The 22,784-nt window shown below is 39.8% G+C and overlaps 1 protein-coding gene across 3 annotated transcripts; it reads left to right on the top strand.

Annotated features, from left to right (window-relative positions):
• Positions 1 to 1,053: 1,053 nt before the first annotated feature.
• On the top strand, positions 1,054 to 12,941 carry LOC125612594 (zinc finger protein 226-like). 3 transcript variants are annotated; one of them, XM_048790739.1, is made up of 6 exons: positions 1,054 to 1,501; positions 4,999 to 5,058; positions 6,711 to 6,837; positions 7,721 to 7,813; positions 9,235 to 10,962; positions 12,931 to 12,941. In XM_048790739.1, the coding sequence occupies exons 2-6, from the start codon at positions 5,044 to 5,046 to the stop codon at positions 12,933 to 12,935; spliced, it is 1,968 nt and encodes a 655-aa protein (XP_048646696.1). In that variant the 5' UTR covers positions 1,054 to 1,501; positions 4,999 to 5,043; the 3' UTR covers positions 12,936 to 12,941. The 3 variants fall into 3 exon arrangements, with proteins under 3 accessions (XP_048646696.1, XP_048646694.1, XP_048646695.1); XM_048790737.1 differs by lacking the exon at positions 12,931 to 12,941 and having other exon boundaries at positions 9,235 to 11,887; XM_048790738.1 differs by lacking the exons at positions 1,054 to 1,501; positions 4,999 to 5,058; positions 12,931 to 12,941 and having other exon boundaries at positions 6,743 to 6,864; positions 9,235 to 11,887.
• The last annotated feature ends 9,843 nt before the right edge of the window (positions 12,942 to 22,784 follow it).

Raw genomic sequence — 22,784 nt, 5'->3', positions numbered from 1 at the left:
ATAACTGGCTAGCTTATAAAGAACAGATCTTTATTCCTCACGGTTCTGGAGGCTAGGAAGTCCAAGTTCAGGGTGCCAGGGGATTCAGGGTTTCTGAGGGTTCACTTCCGGTTCATAGGTAGTTCCTTCTAGTGATTTCTTCACGTAACTGAAAAAGCAAATGAGCTCCCTCGGGACACTTTACTGACAGTACTGATCCAATTCAGGAGGAAAAGCTCTCATGATGCAATCACTCCCAAAGGTCAGCTTCCTAATACCATTATCTGGTGGGTTTGATCTCAACACATGAATTTGGGGGTGGGGACGGTGACACAAGCATTGATATCACAACCAATATCTAAAGCCTAGTCTGCTTCTCAGTCTTCTAAGAATCTACAGTGTTCTAAGACTGACACACAACAATGAACAGACATTTGCCCAAAACCTTCGCAGGGATTTCTGGGAAGTGAAAACTAGGAGGGCAGAGTATTTGGATACTTCTGCTCCAGGGAACTGGACTTCGTCTCTCGGGAAATGTAGTCCAGGACTGAAGTACTGTGGCTGGTTTCCCGCCTAGAATCCTGGGACCTGTAGTCTAAGCTCAGAGCACCTCGCATACTTCCGTTTCTAAGCCCTTCCTGTAAACGGGCCCTCTCCCCCGCGGAATCCTGGGAAGCGTAGTCCCGGAACTCCTGTACTCGCAGGCTCTTCCAGTGGGGGAAGGCAGTTCTGGGGAGTTCTGGACTGAGCAGTGTAGCCCAGGAGCTTTTGGTAGTCGTTGGTACTTCCGCTCCAGGAGGATGACGTAGCAGCCATCTTTTCTCGGGCTTTAGTGGTTTTGATCTTCTTCCCTGAAACCTTTCGAATGTCTCCTGAATGTACTTGGGAACAACACTTAGCAGTCTTTCGTTTGGGGAGGACCGGCTGACAGCGGACGTTTGCGAATGGCGTTTTGCGTTCTCTAGGGCGGAGCTTCCTTGAATTGGGGGCGTACCTGGGTCGACTGAGTTTGAGGGTCTCCTGGGGGCTCCCGCCTCCTGCCCTACTCGCCCACCTGCGAGCGTGACCTGCAGCTTCAGACAGTCTCACCTCGGACCGCCTAGTTAACCCCTTTGTGCTTTTGATTGTTCTGTAAAAGGAAAATACAAGTTACACCTTCAAATGATGGAATATTTTGAGAAAAACGTGGTATACTACAAAAGATTTAAAACTGCCTGGTACATGGATTTTTCTTTATACTACTAGAAATTTTCCGAGAAGCGCATGTTTCTGGACTTCGTCTGTCGGGAAATGTAGTCCAGGACTGAAGTACTGAGGCGTCCTGAGGTCTGGAAGCAACTGCATTATCCCTAAACCATTGACCTTTTAAAGAAGGAGAGTGTTGCTTCTAGCTGGTCTGGAAGATGTGACTGTGACTGATTGGAGGTGGAGACACAACCCTGGTTTTTCACAGCCTCCTTTTCTTCACTATTCCTGACTTGTCCAAAAGCACTGCAGAAAAGAAGAGGCCGCAGAGCCCCACGTGAGTAAGACTTGTCATTCCACAAATGTCACATAAATCTGAGAATGTGTTACAGTTAAAGCCTAAGTTTCCAAGTTCCATTCCAAATGCTTTATACAGATGAAGCCCTTCAGAGTGCTTTGTGAAGTGGTACCGCTATTTTTCCTACTGTGAAGATGAGGAGACTGAGAAACAGGGAACGTAACCTGTTTGCCCATGGTCCATTGCTAGTAGGTGGCAGGAATAGCATTGGATCCTAAGCAACGTGAATCCAGATCTGAGCTCATCCTGTCTTTGGTATGGTCTCTCTGGGTCATAGGACTCTGGTCACTATTGAGTGGAAATAGGCCGAGACTTGAGGGGATCTTGAGAGCAAGATGTGGATTTCATTTTATTTCAAATAATATTTGTTATAGAAATAACCTTTAATCATGGAAAACACAAATTTATAAAAAACTTTAATTACCACAACTATATCATGTAAAAATAACAAATATTAATAGTTTAGTGCCTTTTTTGTCATCATTGTGTATGTTTTTGTTTAGCAGAGGTCTTTTGGGGGGACACTAATAGTCACAGCAATGCTTTTGAGACTGGGATCCCCTAGGCATGACTGCACTCCCTTATCATCCCAGCTGCTCTGGAGGCTAAGGCAGAAAGATCACAAGCTCAAGACCAGCCTTTGAAACTTAGACCTTGTCTCAAAATAAATTTTAAAAAGACTGGTGATGTAGCTCAGTGGTAGGAAGCATGTTTTATCCCTCCTATGGAAAAAAAAAAAAAAAAAGGAAGAAGAAATGAGTCTACAAATCAACAGCATTAGGATCACATAGTGAGAAATACCCAGCCTTAAGTCTCATCTAAGACCTTCCACTTTAGAATTTCTGTAGATGGAACCCAGAAATTGGGATTTCAACAAAATCCTAAGGTGATTCCTACACAGGCTCGGGAAAGGGACCTACTTGGAAACTCAGGCCTAAGGCGATTGATCTTGCCAAATGTCACAGTTAAAACTGAGCTGGCCACACAAGCATCCTACTCAGTCCAAAGATTTTGTTCAGTAAATGTTGTCAGTTATCGAGTCTTCTGAAAAATCCTGACATGAGCAGAAGGCAGCTAGCAAGTCTCGAGTTAACATGGAGAGAATTAGAAATGTGAAGATAAATTTTTCCTAGGATTTGGGGAATGGGTTCATTGCTCTTTTGTACCAGAGGATTTTTGTCTAAAGTGGCAAGATTGACCACTAGTTACTGTCAATTAATGCTAGATACTTTTTTTCTGTAGTCGTCATTACTATTATTACTACTGTTGTTGTTACTATAACAATTTCCTGATTTCATTAGTTTTTTATTTATTTACTTATTTTGGTGTTGGGGATTGAACTCAGGGGCACTTGACTACTGAGCCACATCCCCAGCCCTATTTCATATTTTATTTAGAAACAGGGGCTCACTGAATTGCTTTGTGCCTTGCCTTGCTGGCTTGAATTCACAATCCTCCTGTCTCAGCCTCCCAAGCCATTGGTATTACAGGTGTGTGCCACCACACCTGGCTAGTTTTTATTTTCATATAAATTTTAAACTTTCAGAAAAGTTGCAAAACACTAAAAGGAAATCTCATACTCAACTGAGATTCACTAGTTGTTTGCATTTTGCCTATTTTCTCTGTTGGTAACCATGAGCCAAATAACACCAGGAACATATCTGTAACCAAAGGCATTTAATTTTATTTTAGCTTGCTGCAACAAGGGAACCCACACACTGTTGGGAATCAGGCCTGGGGTCTCTTGGTAAGAGGCAGTTAGGAGGAGCTGGTTGTAGCGTTTTGACTTGTATAAGCTGAGATGGGGAGAAGTGTAGGCAGTGAGTTTGTTCTGGATTTGATGATGTCAATAATCAGAAGTAATTTGATGACCAAGTATTCTAATAATTTTTCCCTAGGAGGTGGGAGAAACCAAACAGATTAGAGTTTTCACTAGTAATGAAGTGGTCACTCATGTTAGTCAGGAGAAACAGTTATTTGGTTATTTTTTGTTACTGTAGAATGTGCCTCTGTGTTAGAATGTCTTCTTTTCTTTCTTGTGCATCACTATCACTGAATGGCCTTGCCTCATTTTTGTTGGTCAGCTGGAAACATCAAGTATTGGCCCTTGCCACTACTAGCTATTAGAGCTTTTTTTTTCTTTTGTACAGCTTTATGTATATGTACATATACATATGTGTTTGTATACTTATATATACACATTTTTTCCCCAACTACTAAAACAAACTGGAGACAATGATTAAAATGAAATTAATTACATTGATAGCATACTGTCATACTTAAATTCATTCAACTTTCTCAATAAAGTTGTTGTTCTCAGAGTCTTTGAGAACACTTCACCCCCAGGTCAGAGATTAGCCCAGTTTTATTGCACATTGCACATAAGTTTTTTATTGCATTGAACATAAGTTTTTGTTTCATTAGTCACTTTAATCTAGAATGATTCCTCAAACTTTTTCTTTTTTTTGCTTTGGATATTTTTGTAAAGTATTGGCAAAGTATTTTGTGGAATGTCCCCACTCTTTTTAGTTTATTTGGTATTTGTTCATGATAATCAGGCTGTGTATTATCAGCAGAAGTGCCACAGAAGTGAGCAGGCTTCCTTCTCTGTGCATGATGTAAGTCAGATGTCACTCAGTGGTGGTCTCAGGTTTGTTCTTTTGGCTAAGGGCCAATACTTGATGTTTCCAGCTAAACAACAGGTTATCTTTTTCCTCAATACTTTGAGATTATGTAGCTATCTTTTTCCTCACAAACGTCAACCAACTTTTAGCACTCATCAGTGATTTTCTAGTTATTTTTTATTCTAAATGTATTAGTGTATGTGTTTTATAGAAAGGACTTTTTCTCTTCTCATTTATTTGTTACACATTATTTATAACAATATGAACTCAGATTTCTATCTTTCTCACTTAAACAGAGTGTAGATTGTCACACTTTTTATTGCAATATCTTAATTTTATCAGTTTCTTTACCTCTATGCATATGTGCTAAAAGGGTACTTCCCACTTAAAAAGGAATAGCAAAGGCTGGGGGTGTGGTTCAGGAGTAGAGCATGTACAGTGTCCTGGGATAAACCCCTGGAACCACAAAACCAAAAGGAAACATCACAGATTTCTATACTTTTTAAAGTTTTCCTAATCAATTTAAATACTGTTGTTGGTCTTCGAGTATACTTTAGTGGTAAAGTATTTGCTTAACATTCATGAAGCTTTAGGTACAATCCCCTGCACAGAATAATAATAGTAATAGTAATAGTAATAATAATAATATTGTTGTTGGGGTAGCAAATTATTAAAGACAACCAAATATTTTTTAGAAGTTTTAAGAGATTTTCACATCGAAGAGGGCAACAACATGTGAGCTCCGTGTATCTTAAAATATTTGGAGCAAGTACCTTTGCTTATTTGCAAGGAGCAACCACATGGGTTAGTTACATACTTTCTCAGTTTCTGATGATTTCTCTCTTTTTCCAGTTCTTCTTCTTAGGACTCTGCACTCCCTGGAAAGATAAATTAAAGATGAACACATTCAAGGTGAGTAGAACTTACCTTTCTCACTACTAAAAGTGCCTCTTTAAAAAGTGCTCAGAGATTGGAAGTGTTTCAAAGCAAGTCAAGTCATGAGGAGCTGCAGAATGTACCAGGTGCTTGTTTTGTCCCTTTTAAGTTTAGCTGGTTGGTATTAGTTCTTGTTTTATTTCATTTTTTACTTTACAAATAAAAGTCTATAGATTAATGGACAGGTATGCTCATAGTTATATGTTTCTGTTCATAACAGATACAATTTTACTTAATCTCATGTATTCTTTTTCTATGCTGGGAGTCAAATCCAGGGCATTGTGCATGATAGGCAAGCTCTCTGCCACTGAGTTATATCCCCAAGCCCCTAAATGCTTCATGTTTTCTATTTTTGTTGTTGTTGTTGTTTAATGTTATACAAATTTATTTTTAATTGCTTTACTAAATTTCCACCAAATTTATATACCCAGTTCTTAAACTATTCTCTATGTAAACATTTATTTTAGTTAGCACTTTCACTGTTTCAAGAACACTATAGTGAACAGTGTTCCTACATTTAGCTTTTTCTGAAAAGTCAATTTTGAAAAATACTGCAGTTTTAAAGGGATTCTTAATATACTAGGTGTTCAGAATTGAAAAGATATGTCCTACATGTGGTACCTTAGATATTTTGGGTAGATTTAAATACAGCCCAATGCATCAGATTTGACTACTGCTTCACATAGAAAAACATTGCTCAACATTTTCTTACCACAAGATTTAGATTCTGTCTTTCCCATGCCTGAGTCATACTCTGGGTATATTTCATTTACTGATCTATTTTTTTTCCTCTGTGGGTTTGGTACTAGCAATTGAACCCAGGGGCGCTTGACCACAGAGCCATATCCCTATCTCTTTTTAAATTTTTTTAGATTTTGAGACAGAGGCTGACTATGTTGCTGAAGCTAGCTTTGAATTTGGAATCCTCCTGCCTCAGTGTCTTGAGTTACTGGGACGTGTGCCTGGCTTTTAAATTTTTCTTCTTTTTTTTTTGTCCAAGTAATATATGACATTAATGTAAAAAGTCTAATGTAAAAAGTGGCACTAGAGAACTTGCCAGGCACTTATGCTCTATCACTGCATTTATGCCTCAGAGCATCTGTATGAGGAGGTACTGTGTTTCCTCTTCATTTTAAACATAAATAAAAGTGGCTGTGAAAAGTATTCACATGGAATACTAAAGATCTAAGGTGAAGGTATCAGGTTCTAGTAAAAGATGGAGAGACTTGACATTCCCTTTGGTTTATTTCAACCTATACACTATTTAAAGTCATCTGGCTCCGACCTCAGTGGGAAGGCAGCTGCTATCAGGCACTGTTGGAATTTAATTGATGAACAGTTCTGAGGAAATTGGAAATCTTAATTAAAATGTTTACATTTACATCCATTAGATTTCTAGGGAGCTTACTTATTATAGTATAAGCACCAGGTCTCTTTTTCATAGTAGCATTTTTGGTAAGGCTGAGGAAAATCAGTGTATGGCATCAATGAGATAGAAGGAAAAGGGCTGGGAAACCTACACATGGCTCAGAGTCCAGTGAAACCTCCCACCCATTATTTCTCTCTTCTCAGTGCTGTCCCTCTTCCAGTGGACACTGTAAGATTGAAGTCATGTGTGTGTGTTGTAGGAAGCTGTGACTTTCAAGGATGTTGCTGTGGCCTTTACTGAGGAGGAGCTGGGACTGCTGGATCCTGCCCAGAGGAAGCTGTACCAAGATGTGATGGTGGAAAACTTCAGGAACCTGGTCTCAGTGGGTGAGGCCTCCCTCTCAAATAACTCTTGTGACCTTGGCATTTTAATGCTTTGATGCTCTTGAAATAGTTCCCAGACTTTCCTAATTCCTGTGGGCTATAGAAGCAGGATGTTTCTGATTTTCAAAGAATGATACATGGACAGTATATTACTATTCCTTGCCTATTCTTTTTCAAATTTTGCTTCTGTCCCATTATTGAATTTTAAAACCAATTTATTGAATCCTATCAGCAATTTTTAATTAAATAAAAGAGGGTAGGAAATACTGGTGCTCCTTAGGAAGAATGGTACACATTCTAGCAAAAACTGGCCAACTGCATGAATGGTGTAAGGGTCAGTAGAAAGAAATTTAACAAAAACAGACATTAGATAAGTCATTCAGCTGGACATGGTGGTGTGTGCCTGTAATCCCAGCTACTTAGGAGCTGAGGGAGGAGGATCATGAGTTGGAGGCCAGCATCGGCAACTTAGTAAGACCCTGTCTCAAAGTTTAAAAAAGGGCTGGGAATGTAGCTCAGTGGTAAGAATGCTTGCCTACCATGAATGAGGCCCTGGGTTTAATCACTAGTATCTTCAAAAAAGAAGAAGAAAAGAAAAGGAAAGAAAAATATCATTCAGACTTTTTGTATTGTATGTTTTGTACACATATTTGGTTCATGAAATAAATTATATTTTGTGGTGCCAGGGATTGAACTCAGGGCCTTGTGCATGGAAGGCAAGCACTCTTCCAACTGAGCTATGTCCCAGCCCACATGGGTGATGGTTTTTTTTTAAAAAAAGTGTGATAAACACTATTTTCAGTGTCTTGAATATACATTTGTAACTGTTTCCAGTAAATTTTAGCTCTACCTTGTCATTTAAACTTATGACTTTGCCTGTTCATAGAGCATCAGTTCTTCAAACGAGATATATCATATGCAGAAAGAGAAGAAAAGCTTTGGATGATGAAGACAGCAACCCAAAGAGAGACAAGTTTAGGTAAGGACCAAGCAGTTTTGAATCTTTATAGTTAACTGTCCATCTCTTTTGTTCTCATCACCCCTGTTGCTGTCACCTGGTACAACTTGCAAACTCTTTCCTGGATTATTGCAGCAACCTTGGTACTGATTGCTCTCTCCCTTTCTTCCCCTTCTACAGTCTATTCTCTGACATGGCACTCAGAGTGATCCTTTGTAGCCTTAAGTTAGAGTGTGAGATATTCCTCTGCTCAGAATTCTCTTGTGGCTTATTTTACTTAGAGTAAATCCACATTTTATGGGTGTTCAGATTTATACACCTTTAGAAGACATTTAACATAGTGACACCATTATTGCTTGTGATGATTCTCTGATCATTTCTAGTCTGTTCTAAACATTTATCACTAGCTATTAAATTTTTTGCACATTTTATTAATGGTCTGAATTTATCAGTTTGGAAAACATTTTTGTCAAAGGCAAATATCTCTGCATCTAAAATTTTCTGTACTTTGCTTTCAAAGAGTCAGCATTCTTCTTGCCTCTGAATCTTGACTCTTGCTTGAGAAAGTAGAAACATGTTAGAAAGATTGTATAAAGGCCTTAGAAAAATTCTGGGCATGTGGCTTAGTGGTCGAGTTCTTGCCTGGCAAGTCTAAGACTCTGAGTTCAATTCCCAGCACTGCAAAAAAAGAGGAAGGGAAAAAGGAAGAAAGGAAGTAAGGAAATCTTTAGAATGCTCTAGTACACAAATCTTCATGCTTTTCTTTCACCCCAAGTGATTCTTACCATCTTTTATTTTGTCCTCAGCATTAACACACTTGGTGTACCCCTGCTTCATGTACAGCTTTGTGCCTTCTCAGCAAAACTGCACTTTCCATTCTTTTTGGATTTCATATACTTTACTTTAAAAACAAAAACAAAACAAAACAAAAACCCCTTGCATCTGATCTAGCTTAAACTTGGATTTGGAATTATGAGAATCCCAGAAGTCAAATTGTGATTTATCTGTGCATCCATTGCTTGAACACCTACTAAATGCCAGTACTATTCTGGGCAGTAGTTATAAAACTCTGAGCTCCATTTTGTCCTTATTGGTACTGTGTTGTAATAGGAATGACTTGAAATTTTAATGAAAAGATTTAGTATGTCAGTAATTGTGTTCTTAAATGAGTTTCAGTAATGCTTAGTAGTTGGGAGCTTAATGGACCATCTCTTGGTTTCTGCCAGTAAACCAAAAGCCTTCATATATGGTGAAAAACTGGACCGGGGATGTGATTCAGTGGTTAAGTGCCCCTGGGTTCAAAAAAAAAAAAAAAGGAATGTCATATAAGGTGAAAAACTGTGCTAAACCATCCTGAGTTTTGTTAATGTCTCTTACTGTTCCTAAGTGAATCTTCAAGTAAAGCTTTTACTTGTTTGTGTCTCTGAATTCTGTTTTTATAGGAGAGAACAATCAAAGTGAGTTAAGGACTGTTCAAGACAGAGAATCCCATGAAAAACTTTCCTGCTGGCAAATCTGGCAACAAATTGCAAATGACTTAACCAGGTGTCATGGCACCATAATAAATAATACTCAGGTCCACAAACAGTGTTATTCCCCCTGCCAGGTTGGGACAGGACTACCTGTTCAAATTTCTGAAGATGAGAATTTTAAACAGAATCATAAAGCTGATGGTCCTAGCCATACTGAAGACTCAGAGTTTCCAACTTTGAGAATCCAGGATTCTTGGAGGAAAACTTCCATGATTGAATCACAGAATTATCAGGGTAGATATCAACAGATTTCCATGAAAAATAAACTCTGTCAGTACAAACAGAGTATTGACCCCACCAGTTGGATTTCACATCACCATGATGATCTTAAAGTAGACAAAAGTGAAAAATCTTATGGCCTCAATGAATATGGAAAAGAGAGCCTAAAGATTTCGACACTTTGTAAGCATAGAATGACTCCCCCAGAACAGAAGCCTTACAAGTGTAATGTGTATAAAAAAGCCTTCAGTGATTTCTCCAGCTTTGATCCTCAGCAGCAACACTCAGGAGAGGAGTCTCAGACATGTACTGAATGTGGAAAAAGTTTCCATGACAGCTCAGTTCTTTGTGTTCATCTGAGAGTTTGCATGGAAGGAAAACATAAGTGTAATGAGTGTGGTAAGGAATTCAGCCAGAGCTCACATCTGCAAATCCATCAAAAAGTCCACACAAGAGTAAAACCATACAAATGTGAGCATTGTGGGAACGCTTTTAGTCGTAGATCAGCACTTAACGTTCATTGTAAAGTCCACACTGGAGAGAAACCTTATAATTGTGAGGAGTGTGGGAGGGCCTTCAGTCAGGCCTCTCATCTTCAAGATCATCAAAGACTCCACACTGGGGAGAAACCATTCAAATGTGATGCTTGTGGTAAGAGTTTTAGTCGGAATTCACATCTTCAGTCCCATCAGAGAGTACATACAGGAGAGAAACCATACAAATGTGAGGAATGTGGGAAGGGCTTTATTTGTAGCTCAAATCTTTATATTCATCAGAGGGTCCACACAGGAGAAAAACCCTATAAGTGTGAGGTATGTGATAAAGGTTTTAGTCGGCCTTCAAGTCTTCAGGCCCATCAGGGAGTACACACTGGAGAAAAATCATACATATGTACTGTGTGTGGTAAAGGCTTTACTCTAAGTTCAAACCTTCAGGCTCATCTGAGAGTCCACACTGGAGAGAAACCATACAAATGTGAGGAGTGTGGGAAGAGCTTCAGGAGGAACTCCCACTATCAAGTTCATCTAGTGGTCCACACAGGGGAGAAGCCCTATAAATGTGAGGTGTGTGGGAAGGGCTTCAGTCAGAGTTCCTATCTTCAAATCCATCAGAAGGCCCACAGCATAGAGAAACCTTATAAGTGTGAAGAGTGTGGGCAGGGGTTCAATCAGAGTTCACGACTTCAGATTCACCAGCTGGTCCACACTGGTGAGAAACCATACAAATGTGAGGAGTGTGGAAAGGGATTCAGTCGAAGAGCAGATCTTAAAATTCATTGTAGAATCCACACAGGAGAAAAACCATATAATTGTGAGGAATGTGGGAAGGTCTTTAGGCAGGCCTCAAATCTTTTGGCCCATCAGAGAGTCCATAGTGGAGAAAAACCATTTAAATGTGAAGAGTGTGGGAAGAGCTTTGGTCGGAGCTCACACCTTCAAGCCCATCAGAAGGTCCATACTGGAGACAAGCCATACAAATGTGAGGAGTGTGGGAAGGGCTTCAAGTGGAGCTTGAATCTGGACATGCATCAGAGGGTCCACACAGGAGAAAAACCATATAAGTGTGGGGAGTGTGGGAAGCACTTCAGTCAGGCCTCAAGTCTTCAGCTCCACCAGAGTGTCCACACTGGAGAGAAACCATACAAGTGTGATGTGTGTGGTAAAGTCTTCAGTCGGGCTTCACAGCTCCAGTCTCATCAGAGAGTTCACACGGGGGAGAAACCTTACAAGTGTGAGATATGTGGTAAGAGCTTCAGCTGGAGATCAAATCTTACAATTCATCACAGAATTCATGTCAGTGATAAGTCCTTTAAAAGAGATAGTAAGAATAAAGAATCCACACAGGAAGAAAGTTCTATAAAATGATGTTTTTTGGAAGACTCAAGTGTCATGTGAATCCTTCAGTTCCCCAAAAAAAGAAATTTGTTTCATTGAATTCAGTGTTTCAGCCTTAGCTCTTCATGTCCCAGTGGTTCAGAGCACATGAAGGAACTCTCATCATTGGTATACGAAAGGTTTCAGTCAGAACCTTGAACTTTCCCAAGTGCTACTCAGAAGAGAGACCTTAGGATGAGTTTTATCAGGGATTTTGCAAATAGTATTATCATTGATATGCCAAAGTTAGTGTCTGCTGGAACGATAATTTATTTCATAAATGGAGAGACTGCTGAATCTGCATAATCTTAGCATTGCTGAGTGCTTCATTGATACTATATTTAATAAATGGGGAAAATGTGTAACTGAAAATTGCATTGGAATTACATACAGAATATTGCAAATTTGTAATCAGAATTCTGAGATGTGAAAGTAACCATAATAAAAGTAAGAGAGACAGTTGAAAGGTAGAAAAACACTCAGTACTTCAAACTACAATGTTTATTTGGTATTAGCCCCATTATGATTATCATCTGTCCTCTGCCAGACTTTCTTAAGAAGCTGTGTCCTATCTTATTGGACTTTGCCTAGTGTTCTTTTGTTTTATACAGTATATTCAGTTATTTTTGTGACAATATAGAATGAAAATGAATCTTGTTCATCTTGGAATGGTAGGACTCTATCCTACTATTGATATTTTTTTTTTCTAAATATTTATTTATTTATTTTTAGTTTTCGGCGGACACAACATCTTTGTTTTATGTGGTGCTGAGGATCGAACCCGGGCCGCACGCATGCCAGGCAAGCACGCTACCGCTTGAGCCACATCCCCAGCCCTATTGATATTTTTTTAAAATATGTTTTTGGTCATAGAGGGACACACAATAATTATTTATTTTATTATTAATTTATTTTTTATGTGGTGCTGAGGATCAAACCAGTGCCTCACACATGCCTGGCAAGTGCTCTGCCACTGAGCTACAGTCCTAACCCCAACTATTGGTTATTTTCAACACTGTTAAGACAGGGGTTTGTCAGAAGTTACTCCTGACAGATGTTTTTCATAGTAATTGTTGGAATTGATCATTTTCTTATTCTCTACATTTTCATCTGTGTTCTAATGGCTTTAATAAGTTTAATCAAACATGTTGTTTCTTGGGGCATTGATGACTCAATTTTTCCTAGCAGTGGAAATGAAGGAGGAGCAACTTGGAAAAAGAATTGGTCAGGATGCAGAATGTGCATCCTTTGGTAGAACAGAAACTTACTACTAGGAGATTCAAATGAGTAGGAAGCACATCATTGAGGTTGCTGACTCTCTAAACATGGAAGTAAGCATTCACCAATATGAATTAATTTTTTAATTTAAAATTATATGTAAATTGTACATATTGGTGGTATGCTGTATGATGCTTCAATTAGTAATTTAAATAATTGTTTAAACTTATCTGCAATAACATCATTTAAAATGATGGCCAAGACTTATGACAATACAAGAATAAATTTAATGTAGTGTAGGGAGAGCACCTTAAACTGGTGTGTGTCCATGTGCACATCCAGTCATGTGTGACAGGTTATTTACCTTACATAATAAACAGCAAGGAGAATCTTCAGGGATTTTTCCACATTTAGCTTTTGCATTTTAAAATTTTCAGTGAGAATTTTTGTAATGAAATACTGTAAGTTCACAGTAACACAGGTAGTAAAACTATATCAAATAAAATTTGAAATATTACTAAGAATATGTTAATGCCTTAGGGTTAATGAAACATAGCATATAAGATCAAAATTAAGAAATAAACTCTGGAAATCAGTTATTTTTTAAAAATGGTATACTTGTTCAAACATACATTAGTGAGTGTGAATATCTATTTTCAGTTAATACACTTGAATCTCCTTGGGCATAAATCCATGCAGAGAGGTGTTTTTCCAGTAGTAGAAATTCATGCATCCTTGTTCTTGTGAGACTTGCCGGATAAATACAGAGTCCAGGGCACTACCTTGTCCTTTTTGGTGCTTGATCTGATTGGGGAAGTAGCTGAATTTTTCCAGACAGTGTGTGCCAAAGAGAATCTTGAGCTGTGGGGAAAAGGAATAGTATGCAGGCTGTTTACAAAGTAACAGGGTGAGGCAGATCCTGAAGATGGAGAGTGGAAATATTTAAGTTCTAGAGGTGTACGTAGAGAGGACAGCCTGACTCAGTGGAGCCTAGTGATGGGACCAAGCAGCTATGCAGGGTTGAAGAGCAGTTTTTAGGCAATTCAGTTATCTTGGCTTTGGGGCGCTCTTCAGCAAAGGGTACATGTCATGAGAAAAGCTAAGTATGGAAAGACTATGCTACCTCAAGTCGTGCCACATATCACAAATCCTGGGTCTTTGATGTTTTGTATGTTCTTAGTAGGTATATCAGGATAGCTTACCAACTCTCAAGGTGATTTGTAGTTTAACAGGTTCAACTAGAGGTTGGCACATTACCTCCTTTTGTACAGATCCAGTCCAGAGCATTTGAAGCTATGTTGGAATATGGCAGTGCCTAATTTATTTGTTGTCTATGCTGCTTTCTTGCTATGGAGATAGTTTATGTTGTTGTGGCACACTATAGCCCACAAAACCTAAAGTATTTACATTCTGACCTTTTATAGAAGAACTTTGTTGACCACTGTGTTAAACCAAAATGATTGGTCTTTCATAACTGAAAAGATCACATGTAGTTCAGGGTTTAGACCTGGTTCAGTCAGGATTCCCAAATTATTTCCTTTTGGTTCTTATATCTGCCTTTCTGATTTACTTTATTTCTTAGGTTGGTGCAAAGATGGCAGTGGCAGCTGGGGACTACCTGCTTCTTCACAGCTGATGGGAGACAGCTGCATTTTTCATTTGTAGTGTTTGGTAGTTCACTCTTTACTCCCAATGTACATAGTATTCTGACCTTGACTCCCATCTATGGTCAGGATTAAACTTCTAGCTGTGTGTCTAGCTCCCTTGGCCTTTGTGAGCTATTGAGTTTCAACTCCCACTTGGCCTTCATGGCCTTGAGTTTTGGACCTCTGGAAGGTTTTTCTATTTTTGAGTTTTGACTACATACAAATATTTTAGGGAACTTTATATAGTATCAGCCTATCTTTGTTGTTGAGAATAGAGGTACCAGTAAGAAATTCAGTCAGTGGTTGAATGGCAACACATTGAATTCACAAACAGGCCTAAGGTCACAAGACATCAATTTTAAGTAGAAAATCCTGAAAAACTGGAATGGGAACATACAGCAGTAGGGCTGAGGGCTTTCACTTCCACACTTATCTAAGACCCTCCTTTGCCATTAGTAGGAGCTCCATCCTCCCCAATCTATGGACTGAAGAACCTTTCCCAAGATAATTGGTCTTGCAAGGAGCTATAGATCTTTAAGACTTGCCTCCATTACCTCTAGTATTTTTAGACCTATAATAAGTTCTCACAGGCAATGAGGAAAGGAGTCTTCAGGTAAAAAGTATGACTATGGGGGCTGGGGTTATGGCTCAGTCTTAGAGTACTTGCCTAGGATGAGTGAGGCCCTGGGTTTGATCCTCAGCACCACAAACAAACAACAACAAATAAATAAGATAAAAATGAAATTCTTTTTAAAAAAGTATAACTATGACACTATATTAGGCCAGCCAAAATAATGATTTTTAGATTTTGTATCAATAGAAACCTTAGAAAAATATATGGTTGCAGGGCATGGTGGCACATGCCTATAATCCCAGCTACTTAGGAGGCTGAAGCAGGAGGATCCCAAGTTTGAGACCAGTGTCAGAAATTAGCAAGACCCTGTCTCAAAAATTAAAAAGGTCTGGGGATATAGTTGAATAGTAGAGTGCCCCTAGGTTCAGTCCCCCGTACTGCAAACCTGTGTGTGTGTGTGTGTGTGTGTGTGTGTGTGTAAAGAGAGAGGGAGGGAGAGTGTGTGTGTTTTGTACTTTAGGACATAGAAGTCAGTGGAAAGAATATAGTGATAGATTTGTTGGTGTGGATACACTGAACAGTGATTGCAGACCCACTATGTTAGCTTGAGCACCTGAGGATGTCTTCAACAGTTTGTTGAAAAGAGAAGTTGGCTAACCCTTAAGTTAAAACACTAGAACTTTGTAAGTATGTCATAGAACAGTTTCTCGACGTTGGCACAATCAACATTTTAGACTGGATAGCTCTGTTTTGGGGGGATTTTCTGCATCATAGGATGTTTACCAGCATCATTGACCACTAGCCACTAAATGCCCATGCATGCATGTCAGTTGTAATAGACAAAAATGTCTAGACACCTACTCAGGTGTTCCCAGAGGGCAAAAATCACTCCCAACTGAGAACACTGTTGTAGATGGTATACAAAGACATAGGAATGCTGACATGCTGGAAGAGATTTGACATAGAAAACCTGCTCACCCAACCCTGTATGGGCCTAGGAGTGTGGTGTCCAGAGGACACTCTTTACAAAAGGTATGAGAAATTCCCTGGGGAGGGGATCATTGGCATCTCAGAGAGCTCTGTAGCGACTCTTCTTATGGACCAGGAATAAAAGTGGGAAATTTTGACATACAAATGGAAACTTGATGATGTGAGGATGATGGGATCCTGGAATGTCCAGGGTCAAGTAGGGGTACCTCATTGGCAGAGACAAAGTAATTGTGTTTATCATAATGATCAGAAAAGCAAAGGATCATCAGAATGGGTTAATAGGAAGAGATTTCTGCATTCACTCATTGATTGTGGCATCCCTTTGGCTAAAGTAGATTAGAAATCTTGATTTGGTTAATTGGAAAAGTTCTAGATCTGGTAAATCAACTTAAGAGAGAATTGTGTCCCTTCATCTAAATTCTGTAATGTGAGTTACCACTTCCAGAGTACCTTGAAAGAACGGCAGATCAGGTCCTCTTGAGGAAGTACCCTTGATATGCTACCCAAACTGAACTGTTTTATACTACTATCAATCATTCTAGCTTTCCCCAAAAGTGACTTGCAGCCATAGTTTGTGTGTATATATATTAGGTACATGGAAACAAATCAGAATTCAGAGTTACTACTGGAAACTACCGCTAAATTGACATTAACTTTTAGAACCCCAAAATGACATTGTGGTTTTCCAGTTAGTAGAGAGATTAGAGACAACAAAAAAGTTAACGGATGTTTTTGCTCAGGTCCGAATGAATCCGTGAACCAATCCTATGATTATTTCCCAAACTCCAGAATGCAGAGTTGGAATAGAAATACTCAACAACTTGCAGAATCCTTGTATTGATTCCCCAACACATGGATGAGGGCTATTCTGGTAAGAAAGGGTAAAAAAATGCCTTGTATGTACCAAAATAGTAAAAGAAAAAGAAAATGACGTTCAGAGGGATCAGTGCCATCAGCAGTATTTTGAAAGTTTCAGGGTTCATGATTTTTGTCACACCCTCATTTATTCACTCTGACTTATGCAGAGGATAAGTGAGTCTCAGAGAATGACAGGAAATTATTTTATTTGTTTTTATTTTATTTATGTATTATACTTAGTTGTATATGACAGCAGAATGCATTTCAACTCATCAAACACAAATGTAGTACAACATTTCAATTCTCTGGTTGTACACAAGGCAATTATTTTAAATTTAACCTAGAGTTGATACCAGTTGCAACTCCAGGATGTGGTGGTATTGCTGGAGCAAATCAACATGTGTGCTGGCACTGACATAGCTTTAAACTGATATATGCTTTCTTCATTACACCTAATAGTAAATATTCAAAATCTAGTTTTATCTGATAAGGGCATCAATGCACTCTTATAGTCCCAGCTTAAGGTAACATCAGCTTTCTAATATTTTCACATTTATCCAAGGTTTGGTAAACTGGTCCACAGACCTAATTTGGCTGCCAGTTGTTTTTGTAAATAAAATTTCATTAAAACATAGCCATGACCACTTTTTACATGGATGTTTTTGTACTAAAATGGCAAAGTTGTGAATCTAAAAAGCCTAAAACTTTTACTATCTGGCTCTTTCTATAATTTCTGATTTCTACTCAAGTTTGTAGATATATTAGTTGTCTCTCCATTTCCCAGGACATCATACCAACCCAATATGATGAAAAAATTATGTGTTACATACACACACACACACACACACACACACACTCTGCAGATTGTACTTTGTAGGCAGGAAGAAGTAATCACAAAAGACATCTTGGTTAGACATATGCATAACTGTATACTAGAAATAACAAAATATTATTAAAATGGAATAAATTGCCTATATTCAGAAATTTACAAGGATTGTTTCAAAAATGTGAATATAGAAGGGATTAATAGATGGGAAAGAGAAATTAGAAGATTCTAGGCATGGAAACCATATTTAATAAAAGAAAAAAAGTGGTTTTGGATAAGAGAGTTTATGTGATTAATAAGAGGGTTTAAGTAAGTGATAAAGAAGGTCTGTATATTCCCTGACACATGGAATGAGGGCTATTCTGGTAAGAAAGGGTAAAAAAATGCCTTGTAAGTTCTGGCTATATATGTTTTTTGATCAAGTAATTTTGAAGGAATTAAGGATTATACAATGGTGGTTAAACAACAACTGTTAGTTTGCAATATTGTAATATATTATTTCTTAAAGAGCTAAACTTGATTAATATAAAAACATCAATGTAATTGTGGTGCTATTACTCTTCTTTGTATATTAATATGTTCATATTTTCCAGGCATATGTCTTTAAGATTGAAGCTTTAAAAGAGAATTATATCAAGCTGGTGTTCTCCAAATAGTTGCATGGTAATTTTAGGCTTATAAGAATAAGATAGTGGAGATTTATTTATATCATTTAATGTTCTATAACTAGACCTATTATCAATAAGATTAATATAAAGTTCTATACACTGGGATACAATTTAAATGTAATATCATATTTTGTTAGCCAATATTCAAGTGACTTCAAGCAACAATATATGTAAATTTTCAAAATGATATTTAAGAAGCAAAGATCAGCTTCAATATTATAACACTTTACCTAAGATTTATAAAGAGCCCTGCCTTACCTGAGATAAGGCTCTGCCTCCCATCTTATTACATGTCAGAATGACTGACTACACAGTCAGCCAGACTTCAGTTAAAGTGCAGTACTCTTAATTTAAGACTGGTTGGACTGACTTGCTGGATATTTAAGATGAAGACTTAAATTAAAAGGTCTAAATTAACCAATATTTGGCTCTTACCCTCTGAGTCAGTCTGAATACAGGGAACATGGAACTTCTCTAAAGAGCTTTTCAACTCTGGGCCACATAACCTCCTGATCAGGGAGATCAATGAGATCACTGGAGAATGAAAAGCCAATCAGTGCACTTGCTGTGAATAGGAAGGTCACTGGAGAAAGGAGACATCCCTGATGCTTCCAAGGGAAGCCACATGGTCAAGCAAGACTTGGATCCATCCTAGTACAAATGGCACTAGCAGAACTAAGAAGCTGCTCTCAAGTTCTCCCACGAGTGACCCCTATGGAAACTTGGCTGACCCTTAACAATAGATAGAAACAAAGTCAATTTTGCCCAGTTTGATCTTAAACACCTAACAAAATCAGTTAAACCCAAACACAGTCATTCCTGGGGGTAATGAAGGACAAGAACAGCTAGAAAAGAGGAGACAGTAGCAAGGCCAACAGTCTCCATGGGGAATGTTCAGTCAAGTATGGCCTTGGCTCCTCCCCATCATAGGGCCCCTATTAGTCCTCTTTATGTTTCTCCTAATAGGACCATGTCTATTAAATTGCCTACAGAAGTTCCTACAAGATCAGATGTGGGGAGCCACTCTGAATGATTCGCATCTTCTGTCTTAGAGCGGAAGGCTTTGACCATCACTACATTTTGTAGTGACTTGAACATTGCTCCCATTTTGGAAGTTTAAGGATGCATCTTCAGACGTAGGATCTGCACTACAGCCCTTGGGTTCAATTACACCCACATGTCCCTTGTAACTCCACTCCTTCTTACCTTTTTTGGGTGGAACTTTCTAAGAATGAGGGTCCTGCTAATAAAAGCCCACTTCTGAATGTACTTGCACTCTCTTTCTCACCAGTCTCTCATGAGTATCCCTCGCTCTCCCATTTGGGGACCTTGAGGTTGAGAGCGGAGTAACCATCCTGAAGCTTGCTTAAAGGTAAAGTGTGTGTCTATTTTATCTGGTGTCCCTAGAAATTCACATGAGCAACCTTAAGTTCAGCTGCCCCCACAGCCCAAGGGGCAGCAGGTGGCTCCTGAACAGGGACTGCTTGGGGGTGAATTTCTAGGTTGACTGAGAGAGCGCGCTATAAAAATTTAGTGAACTGTGATTCTTTAGGGGATCACAGAGGAAGCAGACAGTTTCAGAGCCAGAGTTTTTAAAGAATTATCATGGGCAGTTCCATGTTTTCAGATGAAGAAATGTATTTAATAATTCTGGAGACAATAACCAACAAGAGAGGTAAACAAGTCAGAAGGACCCAGCTAGCTCAGTTCCTGAAAGCGGTTAGTGAAGTGTGCCCGTGGTTTTGTCAGCAAGACTCACCAGATTTACATACTTGGGAGAGGCTAGGTAGAAAATTATATAAAGGCTGCCTCTCTGTCAAGCTGTCCAAAAGTACAATAGAGAGGGCTGGGGATGTGGCTCAAGTGGTAGCGCGCTCACCTGGCATGCATGGGGCGCTGGGTTCGATCCTCAGCACCACATTAAAAAAAAATAAAGATCTTGTGTCCACTGAAAACTAAAAAATAAATATTAATAAAATTCTCTCTCTCTCTCTCTCTCCCCCCTCTCCCCATCTCTCCCTCACTCTCTCACTCTCTCTTTAAAAAAAAAGTACAATAGAGAGTGTTCAGAAGGTCTGGACCATTTTAGAAACCTAAAATCAAAAGTTTGGTGTCCTCTGAGCTGGTCAGACCCAGCAGTTTAGAGGAGCACCAAGGGGCATGTTCCAGAGAGGAAACTAGCTCAAATCAGATTTTGGTGAGGCAGATACAAAATGCAAAGGAACAAGATGGACAGGAAGATACAGATGAAAAAGAGTCACATTCTGAGGGGACTGAATCAGAAGGTGAGGACGACCTGGAGGAGGGTTTTACTAAATTACGTCTAGCTGGCGTGGCACCTGTCATCCAAATTCAGCCACTCTTCTGCGGGAGAACAGGGTTCAATAATTACTCTGAACTGGCAATCGCCATGCTTACACCCCTACAATGTGGCCTTAGAAAAGCACAGGAAGCAGGGGAATATATTGCAGGTTTTCAGCTTTTGATCAGATGAACAAACAAAACCAGCATGTCCGCGTGCACGCTGCAGTTCCCTTTAAGACTCAAAAGGAACTCAAAAGCGCTTGCGGTACCTATAGTCCAAACTCACTCTTTGTGCAAAAACTGCTTGATTCATTATGCCACGAGTCTCTAACCCCCAAAGACTGGGATTTCAATGACAAAGGTTTGCCTTTTTGGGGGTGATTATCTCCTTTGACAATCTCACTAAACTGATTATTGTACTGAACAGGCTGAGAGGAATAGGAGGCAAGGCTTTGTTTGGTCCCCCTTTGGAGATGTTGGGGAATTTGTGGACCTAGAGAGACAATTGAATTATAATCTAGCCATTTATGATCAGATCACTGCATGTGCATAAAAAGCATGGCTCCAGATATCTTCCTGGGATGAAGCAAAATTAGATTTTAGCCAGATAAAACATGGATCAGAAGAACAATTCTCTGATTTCATAGCGTGCCAGTACCAGGCAGCTAACAGGTCAATCAGAGATTCAAATACCTCAGAATTCATAGTTAAACAGCTAGCATTTGAAAATGCCAATAAGGTTTGTCAGTATATCCTCCGAACCAGTTGGAAGAAAGGAACAATTTCTGAATTTATTCACCTTTGTGTGGATGTTGGTCTTATGCAATTATAAGGTTTTATGCTCACTGCGGCTTTAAAACAGGTACTCAGCCCAATCCCAGAGATGCCATTATCGTGGGCGGTGTTTTAATCATGGCAGGACTGGGCATTTGGTGCGGGACTGGGCAATTGGTGCAGGACTGGGAATCTCTGTGCAATAGGGCAAAAACCTCATTGGCAGCATTAGCAGACAGAAAGCCGCGTGATGAGGGGGGATGAGAACAGATATGGAGGTGGCCCGCCTGCATTTCTAACTTCACTTCTGCCTCCTTTGGGGCCAAAAACTGGAGGGCGGGGTCTACCCCAGGCCTAACAAATAATGGGGGCTCTGCAGTATGTGTGGGAAGAGGAGTCAGAGTGGCAGGCCTTGATGTCATCACAGCCAGCCATGGCGGAGCATCACTATTACCAGCCAGCTCCACCCAGACGGTACTTTAATGACCAGCCAGTGGTAACAAACTTAATCCCTGCTGAAATGGAACCATAGTGAGTTCCCACTGGAATCCATGGACCCTTACCCCCAGATAAAATAGGCCTAAATTTGGGATGAAATAATTTTAAAGAAGGAATTCAGGTAATGCCAGGAGTTATCGATTTGGATTTTAGAGATGAGCTAACAGTCACTGTGAAATCAGAACATACCATTCGGCTCTCTACAAAAGCCATGCTGGCACAATTAGTACTTTTGGCTTATTCAGCAAATCGCCCCGCGGCTAGAGTCTGCGGCGCGCGCTGGGAAACGACGAGATAGCAACGCAAAGATACAGCGCTGCGGTTTCTGCAGGCTTCTGCCAGCTGTGCAATCACCGTGCTCAGTGCTGAATTCTGGGTTTGAGACGGGGGAAGGAAGCGGTCCAATTCGGTTCTCCACACCGGTCAGACCACAGAGGAAGCCAGCGGCCACCATCTTGGAGAGCTGACGTCACCATCCCTGTTTTCCACTGATTGCAGCTCATTCAGCCACAGAACAGGTAATTTCAGGCTGCCATTTGCCTGCGTCTCGCAGACAAATTACTCCGGCTCAGTGCTAAAGAACCCACGGAAACTGCTTCTTGGAGCCTGCTCCTATCAGAACATACACCGAGCACAGAGCGGCCGAATTCTGGCGCCCAGAACTGCTCTGGCCCAGGGCTAAAGAACCCGCAGAAACTGCTTCTCGGTCCGGGTCCTGCTGAATACTGTGGAGGTAAATACCAACCGAGCCTTCATAGGCAGTGGCAACAGGATTGAGACCGGGCTTGTGAGGGCCAGTCAGGACTCACCCGTTGCTTTGGTCACCCGGCAAAGGGAATGAAATGCTGCCATTCGCATGGGATACCAACATGGCAGAGATCTGATGTCATCAGAAAGCGGCAGAGGAGAGAACTTCATCGATACCAGCGGTGACAGAAACAGTTGGTCTCCTGGTAAAGAAAGTGAGTCACAAACACCCGAGTCTCTCTCACTTTGTCATCAAGCTAGAGG

Source organism: Marmota marmota, unplaced genomic scaffold (assembly GCF_001458135.2).
Source record: "Marmota marmota marmota unplaced genomic scaffold, marMar, whole genome shotgun sequence".
Classification (NCBI taxonomy): Eukaryota; Metazoa; Chordata; class Mammalia; order Rodentia; family Sciuridae; genus Marmota; species Marmota marmota.
The sequence above is the reverse complement of the archived record's forward strand: the minus strand, read 5'-3'. Positions and strand labels throughout refer to the sequence as shown.

Coding starts and splice junctions, on each gene's coding strand:
- LOC125612594 (XM_048790737.1), top strand. Junction 6,838..7,720: donor CAGGAACCTGGTCTCAGTGG/GTGAGGCCTCCC, acceptor GCCTGTTCATAG/AGCATCAGTTCTTCAAACGA. Junction 7,814..9,234: donor CCAAAGAGAGACAAGTTTAG/GTAAGGACCAAG, acceptor CTGTTTTTATAG/GAGAGAACAATCAAAGTGAG.